Source organism: Hordeum vulgare, chromosome 7H, assembly GCF_904849725.1.
Source record: "Hordeum vulgare subsp. vulgare chromosome 7H, MorexV3_pseudomolecules_assembly, whole genome shotgun sequence".
Classification (NCBI taxonomy): Eukaryota; Viridiplantae; Streptophyta; class Magnoliopsida; order Poales; family Poaceae; genus Hordeum; species Hordeum vulgare.
Genome location: NC_058524.1, coordinates 597,523,777 through 597,537,132, shown reverse-complemented (window position 1 = coordinate 597,537,132; position 13,356 = coordinate 597,523,777). Strand labels below are relative to the sequence as shown.

Here is a 13,356-nt window from a genome sequence, read left to right as displayed (position 1 = left end):
ATATAATACTCAGGTTTAACACAAATGTTTAAAAAAATAGCATGTGCAAAATGGGCCGCAATATCAATAGCACATTCAATTTCCGCATGTGTTCCCGTTTAATACATATACATTCGTTATCCACATTAGATATACTAGTACAAATACCCGTGCGTTGCATCGGGCAAGAAAAAAATGCAGAACCTACTTGTTTTGTTATTATGCGGCATTAATTTTAATAAATGTTAAATGTTAGACATCTATTTTTGGACGGAAGGAGCTTCTTTTAAAGTTTTAATTTCTGTGGGATGAGTTACAACAGTAACAACAATGAGGGCAGTTCACCCATTTGCCTGTGACACCAATACGGCAGTGAACACAATAGCAAAGGAAATTATGACACTATGAGAAACCGTATTCCATAAGTGAGTATGTTAAACTACAAGCTTTGAGGATAAGAATATACTGCTTTCTTTCCACCTCCGATGAATCATAATGGTGCATCCTCTCAAAACCGGCAACACTCCATGAATCCGACATCAAGCTGGCCATCTAGAAATGATGCGCCTTCAAATCTTGTGATCCATATGGGAATCGAACCATTTGAAGATCTCTCCATTCTCCAGGCTGGTAAATTCATGGTATGCATATGCAATATTCAACTCCTCCGTCACATGCCTCTCCAGCCGAAACCCCTCCGGCAAGACCTTCTTTTCCTCCGCCACGGCCTTCCTATTCCCAAAACAGCCATCGTCCATGATCCAAGTCCCTTCCTCACATTGATATTAATGTTGAATCGAATTCAACTTCCATAATCAAGACACAAAACTGTGGGCTGTCAGATTTAACTTCCTACAAAAAATCAAAACCATAAACTCAAGCACATCCTGTACCATATCCTATCACGGTCTTGTATAATTTTTCATGTAGAACTTCAGTCAACATCACCTAAAGAGTTGGTACAACTTCTACTACCAAATATGGTGCTCAACCAAACAACACTTTCAGGTTTGTTTTGCGTGGCAACTCATTCTTTTAAGTAATGCAGCATGTCTCCATCATGTATTTTTGTGCATGTCATGGTTGTAGCAAGATGAGTGAATCTATCCATACACAATGCCAAGACGAAGAACATAAGGGGTGTGCTCTCAGAAGATGTGCTTACAAATTTCAGAAACATAAAAACGCACATCATATATGAAGAAGGGTTTCTTTTAGGTCACCTTCCCATCATATTCCCGGCGACAAAGAACGTCTGGTGCATTGTATGCTGGTGTACCCACTGCAGACTTGGGCCTTGAATGTAGTACCGATGACTGTCACAAAATGGCAAAGGGTACAATGATTAGCAGTAAACATCAAATAATTATTCTTATGCAGACTTGCAGAAACATGACAGGATTTACAGTGCATGTGCCCACACTCCTATCAGATTTGTTGTTAACAAAAATTGTTCAGGAAAAAGAAACTATAATGAGATTCGACAACCAACCTTGGAGTACCCAAAATCGCGGCTGGAAGAAATTCAACTTGATGTGTCACATACAATATTGTTTTGTTTTCAAGCATCCCCATGAAGCAATCCTCTAGAATAATATAGTAGTTCATTCTATTAGCATTTGTCCAGAGTGATGTCTCTAAATCGTTGAACAATAAGGAAAACTAGTGATATTTATCCTGTTTGAATCATATGCGACTAAATTTTGGAAAATAAATTATCAAGTTAACTGCATACAAACATAGATAAAGTTGCCCTCCAGTATGAGCATCTATTGCACTGATTTTTTTATCAAGTTAACGACATACAAACATTTTATGGGTTTTTGAAGAATAAACAAACCTTGAAAAGTTGGGCTCCAGTGTGAGCATCTACTGCACTGAAGGGATCATCAAAGAGGTATATATCTGCATCCTCGTACACTGACCTTGCAATCTGAATCCTCTGCTTCTGTCCACCACTCATGTTAATTCCTCTTTCTCCAATCTCCGTCAAATCACCATTTGCAAATAGCTCAAGATCTTTTGTCAATGCACAAGCTTGTATTATCTTTTGGTACTTTTCCTTGTCATACGGGTTTCCAAACAGAATGTTGTCTCTGATGTACCCAGACAGGATCCATGCAGTCTGAGGAACATATGCTCTGCTCCCACTGACCCTCACAGCCCCGGCTAACCTAGGCATCTCCCCAAGTATGCATGATAATAGACTGGATTTCCCAGAGCCGACCATTCCACAGATTGCTACTTTCATCCCTCTCTTTACTTTTAAGTTGGAGATGTGTTTTCAAGTTCCCAGCTGAATGCTCCATGATCAATCTCCACATCATAGTCTGTATCACTCCTTGGTACTTCTGTAATTGCGTCGCATTTCAATTCTTCTTCCTGGAGGTATTGTGCTACTCGATCAGCTGAAACTTTTCCCTGGGAAAACACCGAAAGTAAATCGGGAAGTGTGAAGATTGGATCTTGTAGCATCCGGAACGTTGCAAGAGCATACAAAACAGTACCAGCTGTTAGAGGAATCCAAGAGAACATTCTCTAGCTTCAAATTCCTATGGCATATTTGCTGGCAAGCAGTAAAGTGATTGCAACATTTAACATATTTTCAGGCCCTAAGATCACCACATCTCTTCTGCCGGGCACTTGAATCCCTCTCCCGGACTCTGTCTTCCTTGTCCCTATCTCTCTTCTTTGCATTTCCATTCTCTGTTGCCTTCTTTCCACCATTCTCAGGCCGACCCGGTGGCCGCGCTCGATGAGCTTGATGGCGACGAGCCCGTCGTTCTCGCGGTTGCGCATCAGCCGGGCCACCCCGAAGTTTCCCGACCCGATGTCCCGCACCTCCTCGTACTTGTCCATCCCGGCACGGGCGCCCTCATTCAGGGCCGCAGCCGTCTCCGTCGCCGTGGCAGTCGTCATCATCGGTCGCCGACGTGGTGGCCGGCGGGGCTATGGCCGGGTGCTAGGAGGAGCCGCTCGGTGGAGAGGAGGGGCAGGGGGGAGGAGGAGGCCGGGGAGGCGTGGGGCGGCCCTGGCGACGGTGGGGCGGATCCGATCCGGGGGCGAGGGGCTTTCTTGCAAATCTATTTTTTCACTTAATCAGGGACTGCGGGTTGAATACTCAAAAACGGAGGGACTTTTCTATAAAAAAGCCACGACAGACGGCAGAAGTGGTCCGCGCTTTATTATTAGATAGGAAAATTGCCCGTGCGTTGCATCGGGAGAAACAAAACATCATACGTGACAGTTTTGCATAAAAACCCTCTTGTTTTCTGGGAATCAAGCCGCAATCCAATTCGAACCGGTATGGAGGGGAAGAAAATAGCCATGGTCTGCCTCGACCTAGCGACGCTCCGCCCGGCCCACCACCTGCCGCGCCCCACGAGCCGTCGGCCGCATCTTGCCTCACCAGCCCCGCCCCGCCCCGCACACCTCTTGCCACGCCATGCGCGCCGCCGACCGCTTCCTGCCCCACCCTGTTCAGCAGCCTTGAGGCCACCTCCATCTAGCCGCCGCTCGCCGTGCTCGCGCGAGGGGAGGGAGGCCACCCCCCTTAGCCAAAGTTGCAACCCATGTATTTAATCAAGCATTGAGAATAACAATACAGAAGACACAAAATCATATGAAGATCTATATGAATAGTTGCTGCTCCAGAAACCCAAGAACAGAGTCAAGTTACAGCAGGATCACACAGCAAGGACCCACGGCTAGGATTGTGCGTCCCAGTTACATTTCACAGCATGGACCCATGGCTAGGGCAGTGCATCCCAGTTACATTGCACACAATCAATGATATGGCATCATCAATAAAATTGTAGAAAACATCTTAAAAAGTAGTGTTGTTGCTCATTGCAAAATCAGCAGTGCACAATACAACACACACCAATAGTGACCAAGCAAGCTGACAGCCTGACAGTGTCATTAGGCATCTTAAGAAATTTCATAAACACACAAAGTTAAGTTGTTCATACGACCACTTTGTCACCTTGCAACAGCTTCCAATCTAAACCATCAGACTAACACCACACGGTATATGAACAGAGAAAGAAAGTTACCAAGCAAGCTGACAGAGTGACAGTGTTAGTAGGCATCTTAAGAAATTTCGCAAACACACAAAGTTAAGTTGTTCATAAGGCCACTTTGGCACCTTGCAACACCCTCTAATCTAAACCATCAGACTAACACCACACGCCATATAAACACAGAAAGAAAATTCCATTTCCACAGAAAAATGGACACCAACTCCCCATCATCACCACACAAACACATTCAGAAACTTGTAGAAACATCTGAAATAAGCACATATCATCGTAAACTGAATACAATAGAATACAGAACACACCAATTGGTAGCAAGCAAGCAGGCAGACAGAGACTGGCATTGCTATCGAGCTTCTAAGAAATTTCATAAACAGACAAAATTAAGTTGTCCATACATACAACCACGTGCAAAAGCTTCTAATACATAAGCTAACACCAGGCGGTCTAAACACACAAGAAAACCCCATCTCCAGAGAGAAATGTACGCCGGCTCCACACTATCACCACCCAAGCCAAGCAAACACATTCAGAAACTTGTGGAAGGGCATGGAGACGGAGAGAGCACTCACTTGGCTTGAGCCTTGCCCTTGGGGAGCAGTGTGTGGTCCACGGCCGGCCTGATCTTCCATGCCTTGTTCATCTCAATCTACGGAAAAAATCAGCACAGGCGTATAACTCAACCACAAAATTTACCAAGCAGGAAGGATGCAGAGGAACTGGGCATAAACTGGAGCTCGAGGTTTACCAGAAGACGGGACACATCATTTGCGAGGCCACAAATTTGGAAATACATCTCCATCTGGCCGTCACCGGCCATGCTCGCGCGGGAGGAGAGAGCCTCGATGCAGAGGAAGCACGGTCCACGGCCGGCCTGATCTTCCATGCCTTGTTCATCTCAATCTGCGGAAAAAATCAGCACAGGCGTATAACTCAACCACAAAAATTACCAAGCAGGAAGGATGCAGAGGAACCGGGCATAAACTGGAGCTCGAGGTTTACCAGAAGACGGGACACATCATCTGCGAGGCCACAAATTTGGAAATACATCTCCATCTGGCCATCACCGGCCATGCTCGCGCGGGAGGAGAGAGCCTCGATGCAGAGGAAGCACCACCGGCCATGCTCGCTCGGGAGGAGAGAGCCTTGATGCAGAGGAAGCAGGTCGCCTTCCTCTCGTCGTGCTCCAAGCTTCGGCCTCCTTCCTTCCAGATCCATCCCCTGAGCACCATTTTCAACCGAATCCGGTGAGATCCGGCAGGTACTTGCCGACCGGGCCACCGCAAGGCCGCTGAACAGGGCGGGCAGGAGGCGGTCGGCGGCGCGCGGGGCATGGCAAGAGGTGGGCGGGGCGGGGCGGGGCTGGACGGTGAGGCAAGAGGCAACTGACGGCTCGTGAGGCGCGGCAGGTGGTGAGCGGGGCGGAGTGCCGCTTGGTCGAGGCAAATCATGGCTATTTTCTTCCCCTCCATACCGGTTCGATTTGGACTGCGGGTTGATTCCTAGAAAACTGGAGGGTTTTTATGTAAAACTGGTGCGACGGGTTTTCCGACAGAAACAATAGCCTCTTTATTATTAGCTAAAGATAAACCCATCCGTTTGGGTTAAATTAGTTTAATGGTGGGTTTGAGTCTTGCAAGGGAAAACCCTATTTGACGCTCTTTGCGTCAAATAGGTGGGCAAACGAACGGGAGCTGCGAGCCACAGACGGGGTTCGGGCCAGCCCTTTAGCACTTTCACTGATGCCGGTTTTGGGAAGTTTTCAGTCAGTTTTCTTCCGGTTTTGGAAACATTTTAAAAGATTCCTTGAACCGGTTTTTCAAAAAAAAACAATGTGTCCATTTTGTTTCTTTATTTTTCCTGTTTCTGTTTCAGAAAATTTCTGGATTTTTAAAACATATTCCAGAATTTGAAAAAATGTTCTGAAATTTTTAAAAATGTTCCGGGATTTGAAAAATGTTCTAGAATTTGATTTTTTTTGGGAATATAGAAAACTGTTCCGCAATTTAATAAAATGTTCCGGAATTTGAAGAAATGTTCCTGAAGTTGAAACAATGTTCCAAATTTTAAAACAAATGTTCTGGAATTTTTACCAAAATGTTTGGTTTCTTTCTGATTTTGGGAACTTCTAGAAGATTCCCTGAACTGATTTTTCTTTTTTTATCTTTTCTTTTTTTGTTTATTTTTCAAATTTGTTTCGGAGTTTAAAAAAATGTTCTGGAATTTGGAAAAACGGTTCTGGATTTATAAAAATGCTTCTGAATTTTAGAAAATCTTCCGGAATTTTAAAAAATGTTCTGCAATTTAGAAAATTGTTCTGGAATTTTAATCAAAATAGTTGGTATTTTTAAAGAAAAAAGTTCAGAAGTTTGAAAAATGTTCGGGAATTTGAAAAAATGTTCCTAATTTCAGAAATGGTATAGTTTCAGAAAATGTTCACAATTCGAAAAAATTATTTGTGTTCCACTGAGCATTCCATCTGTTGGAAAAAAAATGCTTTGGAATTTCCTAAACTAACTCGGATATGCATTCCGTTTTGAACAGATATAAATCCTAGCTCATGTGGTAGTAACACTTCATGATAAGCATTAGATCGTGCGTTTGAATCCTTTTAGAGCTACAGTATACGTCAAATATCGATCGTTGTTTTTATGGGCCGGCCCAGTCGTAAACCAGCCTGTGCGAAACGGTGTCTCCTTGCCGCAGAGAGCGGCATATAGGAGGTCCCTCCTGGCGGACCCTTTTTTGAGTGTTAGTTTTTGCATATATGTACAATACGATGGTAGGGTTTTCTCGTAAAGAAAAAAAATTAGGGCCTTTTGTGCAAATAAATGTGTCATGATGGTTAACTTTTTCCCAAATGTGGGGGTTTTGTGTAAAAATACATCGCGCCTAAAGACACCATCATTAATAAGTATGGTCATACACATGGATACGGCCTCAGAGGCAATCCTCCTTTTCTAAAAATATCAAATTGAACATGTGACATAAGTTTATGACTTCTGATGATATTACCTTTAAAAAATTAGGTGCACCTAGAACTCAGGTGGGTGAGAAATAGTAAGGTTTCAGTCACCTGACATCAAACCACCTATTAACACCGTTTCCCCCGTAGCGGCCTGGTATTTTTTTTCTTTTGGTTTTCGGTTGTGGCCTAGTGCTATAGCTTCCTTTCCTTTCTATTTTTTATTCTTTTCTTCTGGGTTTGTGTGACATCAGGCATGCACGGCCCAGCCACAAGCAGCTGAATCTTCCTTCAAAGAAAAGATGGATGGATATATTATTATATATTTGCATTTGCGTGTCTTTAAAAGGGAAGAAACTCAAAAAAATTGCAATTAACTCCTAAACACCACATTAATAAAGATTGATTTCGTTTGAATTATTGCATTTATTAAGATGAGACGTTAAAAATACCATACTTACATAATCAGAAAACACACATTACATATTATAAGAGAAAGGGGAAAAGAAATACTACATGTGTAACACTATTGTGCCGCATACTCTGTGCAATGAATATTTTTTTACAAAACCCATTCAGTGTGTTTGTTCAATGATTTTTCTATAATAATAGATATGCAACCGACCGACAATCCCCCCTCTCGCCACGAGTTGCAATCGTGTTGGGAGGACATGTAATTGCAGTCGGGTTACAACGCTTGCAAATGCAAGTCTAGAGATGGACATATAGCTGAACGACAACCTAACTAAAAATGTACAGTTGCGACCCCGACTTGGAAACGTTCAGTTACAGCTTCCCTTTGAAAACGTGAAGTTGCGAACCAGACTTGAAAATATGTAGTTGTGGCCTCCCTTTGAAAACGTGCAATCGCGACGTTTCTTTAAGAACTTGTAGTCGCAACCTCATTGAAAACTGGTAGTTGCGTCCCATTTAAAAAACTTACAATTATGACCCATTGAAAAAGTGCAGTTGTGGCTTTTCCTTGAAAAACGTGCAGTTGGACCACCCCTTAAAAACTTGTTATTGCGACCCCATTTGAAACTGGTATTTGCGTCCCCATTGGAAAATCTTGCAGTTGCGAGCCCCCTTAAAAACGTCTACTTGCGGGCTCTTCTTGAAAACGTGTAGTTGCGACCTCCCCTTGTAAACTTGTAGTTGCGGCCCCATTTGAAATTGGTAGTTGTGTCCCCGCTTGAAAAACTTGTCGTTGCGACCCCCTTTTAAACTTCTTTTTGAAAAATTGCAGTTGTGACCCCATTATAAAAACTTACAATTGCGACCCACCTTGAAAAAACAAGCAACTCCGATCCCGTTATAAAAACTTTCAGTTGCAATCCCATTTTTAAAACTTACAGTTGCGACCCCCTTAAAGAAGTGCAGTTGCAACCTCCCCTCGAAAACATGAAGTTGGGACCCAATTTCAAACTTGTAGATGCGGCTCATTTGAAAAACTTGCAGTTTTGACCCCCTTGGAAATATGAAGTTACGACTAGCAAACACATGGACCGTTATTATAAACTTGAAATTGCGACCTAATTAAAAAAAATAGTTTCGACCCCGTTTGAAAAATTTGCGGGTGTGCCCCCGCTTGAAAACGTATAGTGGTGACAAGCGGACACATGCAGTTGCGATCCTTAATAAAAACTTGCAATTGTGACCCCATTTACAAAAATTAGTTGCGACCTGTTTGGAAAATTTGTAGTTAAGCCTTGCCTCGAAAACGTGTAGTTGCGACAAGCATTTGAACACATGCAGTTACGACCATCACTAAAAGTTTGCAATTGTGATCCCATTTGAATTTTTAGTTTCAGTCTCATTTAAAAATATACAGCTGTGACCCTCACTAGAAGAAAAAAAAATCCACCAAAAGGAAAGGCTTGGCTTTTCATTTCACTAACACATAAAAGGACAAAACAGAACATAAAAAGAATAAAAACAAGGAATAATAGAAACAAAAAATAAAATTAAAAGGATGAAATTAGAACACAAAAAATACAAAAATTAAGACAACAGTCAATAAAAAACACTGAGAAAAAAATAAAGCAGAAAAGGCCAATATGGCCCGATACACATAGACAAGGCAACATGGCTATCCTGAAGAGAAAAAACTAGGCAACATCACATGAAAATCCTATTTGACACTTACTGCGTCAAAATATCGAGCTTTTGCACATGGGATCCCTCAGGCGAGGGAATTGGGCCAACCCAGTCCTCCATAGTGAGGGAGCCGGTTTTGGGAACCTTCCAGAAGGTTCCTGAACCGGTTTTTTGTTTTTCTTCTGGTTTAGCAGTTTTATTTTGTGTTTTGTTTTCTTTTTTTGTTTTTGTTTTCTGTGTCATTTCTTTTTTCTTTTTTTCTGTTTTTTTGTGTGTTTTCGATCTAGCGTCAAACGGACGGTACATCCACATTCAGCACACGTGCAGCTCGATGACGATCTCCGCCTTCTTGATTCAGCAAGAGAGACGAAGAGGTAGCTGAATTCTCCGGCAGCACGATGGTGTGGCGGTGATGGTGATGGAGCTACTTCGGCAGAGCTTCACCGTACCATACCGAACTAGCCACGAGATGTCATAAAGTGGTGGAGGGAGAGAGGGATGCGCCTTGGCTTGAGGTGCCAAAAGCCTCTATCACCTCCACTATATGTAGGTGGGAGGGAGGGGTGGCGCCCTAGGGACAAAGCCCTAGGGTTCGGCCGGCGCAAGAGAGGAGGTGGAGTCCTCCTCCAATACGATTTGGAAGGAGGACTCCCTTCCCCAATTCGATTTGGCCCACATCTCCTTTCCTTTCTCCTCTTGGCCGAATACACCTCCTTCGGCTGGCCACCAGTCCACCAGGGTCTGGTACATCATCCTTGGGCCTCTTTGGTTCCCTCCCGGGTGGGTGGCACCTCGCGGTGAAACTCCGGAACCCATTCGTCACTTTTGGTACTTTACCGGTAATGCCCGAAAATCTTCCGGAAGCCAAATGGATGCTTCCTATATATCAATCTTCGTCTCCGAACCATTCCGGAAACCCTCGTGACGTCTGAGATCTCATCCGCGACTCCAAACAACATACGGTTACCAACATCAATAATTCAACTATACCGAAACGTCAACGAACTTTAAGTGTGCACACCCTGCGGGTTCGAGAACTATGTAGACATGACCGAGACACTCTTCGGTCAATATATAATAACGGGATCTAGATGTCCATATTATATCCTACATATTCTACGAAAATCCTATCGGTTGAACCTCTTTGTCAAGGATTCAGTTAATCCCGTATCACATTTCCTTTGTTCATGTTTCAAAATTTATTCACAATTCGAAAAATGTTCGCGGTTTATAAAAATCACAATTCAAAAAATATTCACACTTTTATAAAATTTTTCATGAATTTTATATTTGTCCATGTTTTAAAATTAGTTACAAAATCGAAAAATGTTCGCAGATCCGAAAACTGTTCCCATTCTCAAATTTTTGTTTCTAGATTGAAAAAAATGTTTCCCTTGTGACCTGTTTTTCCATTTTTCCATTTTTCTTGATTGTCTGTTAAAGAAGCTGATGGCCCATGATGACTTGTCCTCTTTTCTTTTTTTGTAGAATCTGGATCGATGAGCAGCGGTTATTCATTCATCTTCTTTCTATCTTTAAGTGGGGATCATAACTCGATGTTTTTTTAGGATAATCGCAACTGCAAGTTTTTAAGGTGATTGAAATTGTACGTTTTTTATAGTCAATCGCAACGGTAAGTTTTTCTAAGGTAGTCGCAATTGCAAGTTTTTCAAAGGCCGGTCGCAACTACAAGTTTCTCTAGGACAGTCACAATTGAAAATTTTCAAGGCCGCTCAGAATGCAAGTTTCTCTAGGTTAGTCACGATTACAAGTTTTTTCAAGGCCGGCGGCAACTACAAGTTTCTCTAGGTTAGTCGCGGTTGAATGTTTTTGAAGGCCGACCGCTACTGCAAGTTTCTCTACAGTAGTCGCAACTGCAAGTTTTTTTAAGGCCAGTCACAACTCCAAGTTTCTCTAGGGTAGTCACAACTGGACTTTTCAAGGCCGGGCGCAAATGCAAGTCTCTCTCGGGTAGTCGTGATTGCAAGTTTTTGAAGGACGACCACAACTGCAAGTTTCTCTAGAGTAGTTGCAATTACAAGTTTTTGAAGCCTGGTCGCAATTACAAGTTTCATTAGGGTAGTCGAAATTGCAACTTTTCAAGGCTGGTCGCTAGTGCAAATGTCTCTACGATAATCACAACTGCAACTTTTTAAGGTCGTTCGCAAGTGCATGTTTCTCTATGGTAGTCACAATCTAAAAAACAAATTGAAGGTCGGGTGCAACTATAAGTTTCTTTAGGGTAGCCGCAATTGCAACTTTTCAAGGAAGGTCACAACTGCACGTGCTCTTCCTTATCTTTTTTATTTATCCTTTTTCTACTTCCTTCTCTATCCTTTTACATTTTCCTTTTTCTGTTTCTTTTTCTATCCTTTTATGTTTTCCTTTTCTTTTTTCAAGTTGTTTCTTTTTTAAACAATGTTTGTGATTTTCCAAAAATGGTTCTAAATTTCTATAAATGTGTGTGTTTTTCATAAATTGTTCAAAACTTCAAAAAATGTTCATTGTTTTCCATTTTCACAAATTCAGAAACTTTTGTGAATTTAAAAATATGATCGAGCTTTTTCAAATTTTCCTCAGAATTTAAAAAATGCTCATGTTTTCAAATGTTGTTCACATTTTTTTATGTTCACAAATTCAGAAAATGTCAGGTAATTTCAAAAAATGTTCCTATTTATTTCAAAATACGTTCACAAATTTAAGAATATCGATGTTTCCGAATTTTGTTTGTAAGTTCAGAAAAAATTGGGGAATTTCAACAGATTTTTGATCTGTCATAGTAGATAGTTATTTAAAGTTTTGTGGTGTTTAGTAATCACCAACGCCCATCGGCTGAGTGGCTTGCAAGACGCATTCAACATTGATCGTTAGTTCGACATCCCAAGGTAGTGCTTCGTTTGGGCAAAATTTTTATGACCCACGTGATACAAGCTTCACGTTTGTCAATTGGCCAACTATTTTTAACACCTAACAACTTGTAAACAGTCACAAAACTCAGACGGGCTATGCGGAAATCCTATATACATTGTGACAACCCAACACATGCGACCACTGCGTTCGAAGGAATACAGCCTGATTCGGAGGAGTAACCAAAAACGGGTTGGGACAATCATCATATGACGTCAGCTTGGATCAGATGAATGAGACCATACACTTAGCTAGTTGAGTTCTAGGCACACCCGAAGCAATCTCCCTCTATCACAGTTTACAGCGTGTCAGAAAAATCTCTAAAACCAAGGTGGTTACTAATTAACTGTTACCATGTACTGAAAAATAGCATCGGTTGTTAACCATGACACCCTACGAGCTTCTTCAATAGCCGTCCAACGCGCGGCGCGCTAAAAATGCGTTTGCAGTGCGCCGATCACCTATTTTGGCGCTGCGGGGAGCGCTGGCTCCAGTGGCCACTGTAAACTTTAGCGCGCGCGTAGCTCCAGCAGGCGCGTTAAAATGCAGCGCGCGCGAGCAGCCGACGCTTGCCATATGTTGCATTTTGGATACGAAATGAATTTCAAACATCAAAACAAATACATGACATAATTTAAATCACACAAACAAATTCATGATGACATAATCGTCTTCATCTTCCTTTTCCTCTTGCTCCGATTCATCATCCGAAGACGATTCTTCCTCCTCCTCTTCATTGTCGCGCGCGGTGTTGGTAAGATCTTCAACCCATGCCGCCCGAAGGTGTGTGAGGCACATCGGAAGACATTCCGCCCATGCCGCTCGAAGGTGCTATTATGCCTCCCATGAGAGACGCAAAACTCATGCCTCCCATGCCGCGCGGAGGTGCTCCAAAGCCACCCATGGCTCCCATGCTCTCCATGGTATCTCCAAAGCCACCCATGGCACCCATGCCGCCTATCGTACCTCCGGAGCCACCGATGCCTCCCATGCCGCCAATGCCACCGCCACCCATGCCGCCAATGCCACCGCCACCCGTTCCGCCCATGCCACCGGCGGATGCGAAGCCAAAGCTACCCGCGCTAGCACTACAAGAAATATGCTAATACACGACGTTATATTTTCGTCGCTACACCGTCACGGTTTTTAATTTACGGCGATCTTACGACGAAAAACGAAGCGTCGAAAACTGACAGAAACGACGTTTTGATCGAAATTGTCGTAACTTTTACGACGATTCTGGAATAGTCGTAACGTTTACGACGATCCTAAATCGTCGTTGTTAATCAGCTGGAAACGGGTCAGCTTTGACCCACCTCTCATGAAAAAGACAATTTTTTGTTGAATCAGCTGGAATTGGGTCAAATTTGA

General features: G+C 42.8%; 1 protein-coding gene across 1 annotated transcript; it reads right to left on the bottom strand.

Moving 5' to 3' along the window:
* Positions 1-352: 352 nt before the first annotated feature.
* LOC123409442 lies at positions 353-13,000 on the bottom strand. Its single transcript, XM_045102343.1, has 5 exons — positions 12,853-13,000; positions 5,019-5,518; positions 4,589-4,665; positions 1,203-1,295; positions 353-831 (listed from the first exon to the last, which is right to left on the bottom strand). The coding sequence occupies exons 1-5, from the start codon at positions 12,998-13,000 to the stop codon at positions 795-797; spliced, it is 855 nt and encodes a 284-aa protein (XP_044958278.1). The 3' UTR covers positions 353-794.
* Between the last annotated feature and the right edge of the window lie 356 nt (positions 13,001-13,356).

Coding starts and splice junctions, on each gene's coding strand:
- LOC123409442 (XM_045102343.1), bottom strand. CDS start 13,000: ATGGGTGGCGGTGGCATTGGCGGCATGGGAGGCATCGGTGGCTCCGGA. Junction 5,519..12,852: donor ACCTCCGCGCGGCATGGGAG/GCATGAGTTTTG, acceptor CCAGTTTTCTAG/GAATCAACCCGCAGTCCAAA. Junction 1,296..4,588: donor AAGGGCAAGGCTCAAGCCAA/GTGAGTGCTCTC, acceptor ATTTTGTGACAG/TCATCGGTACTACATTCAAG.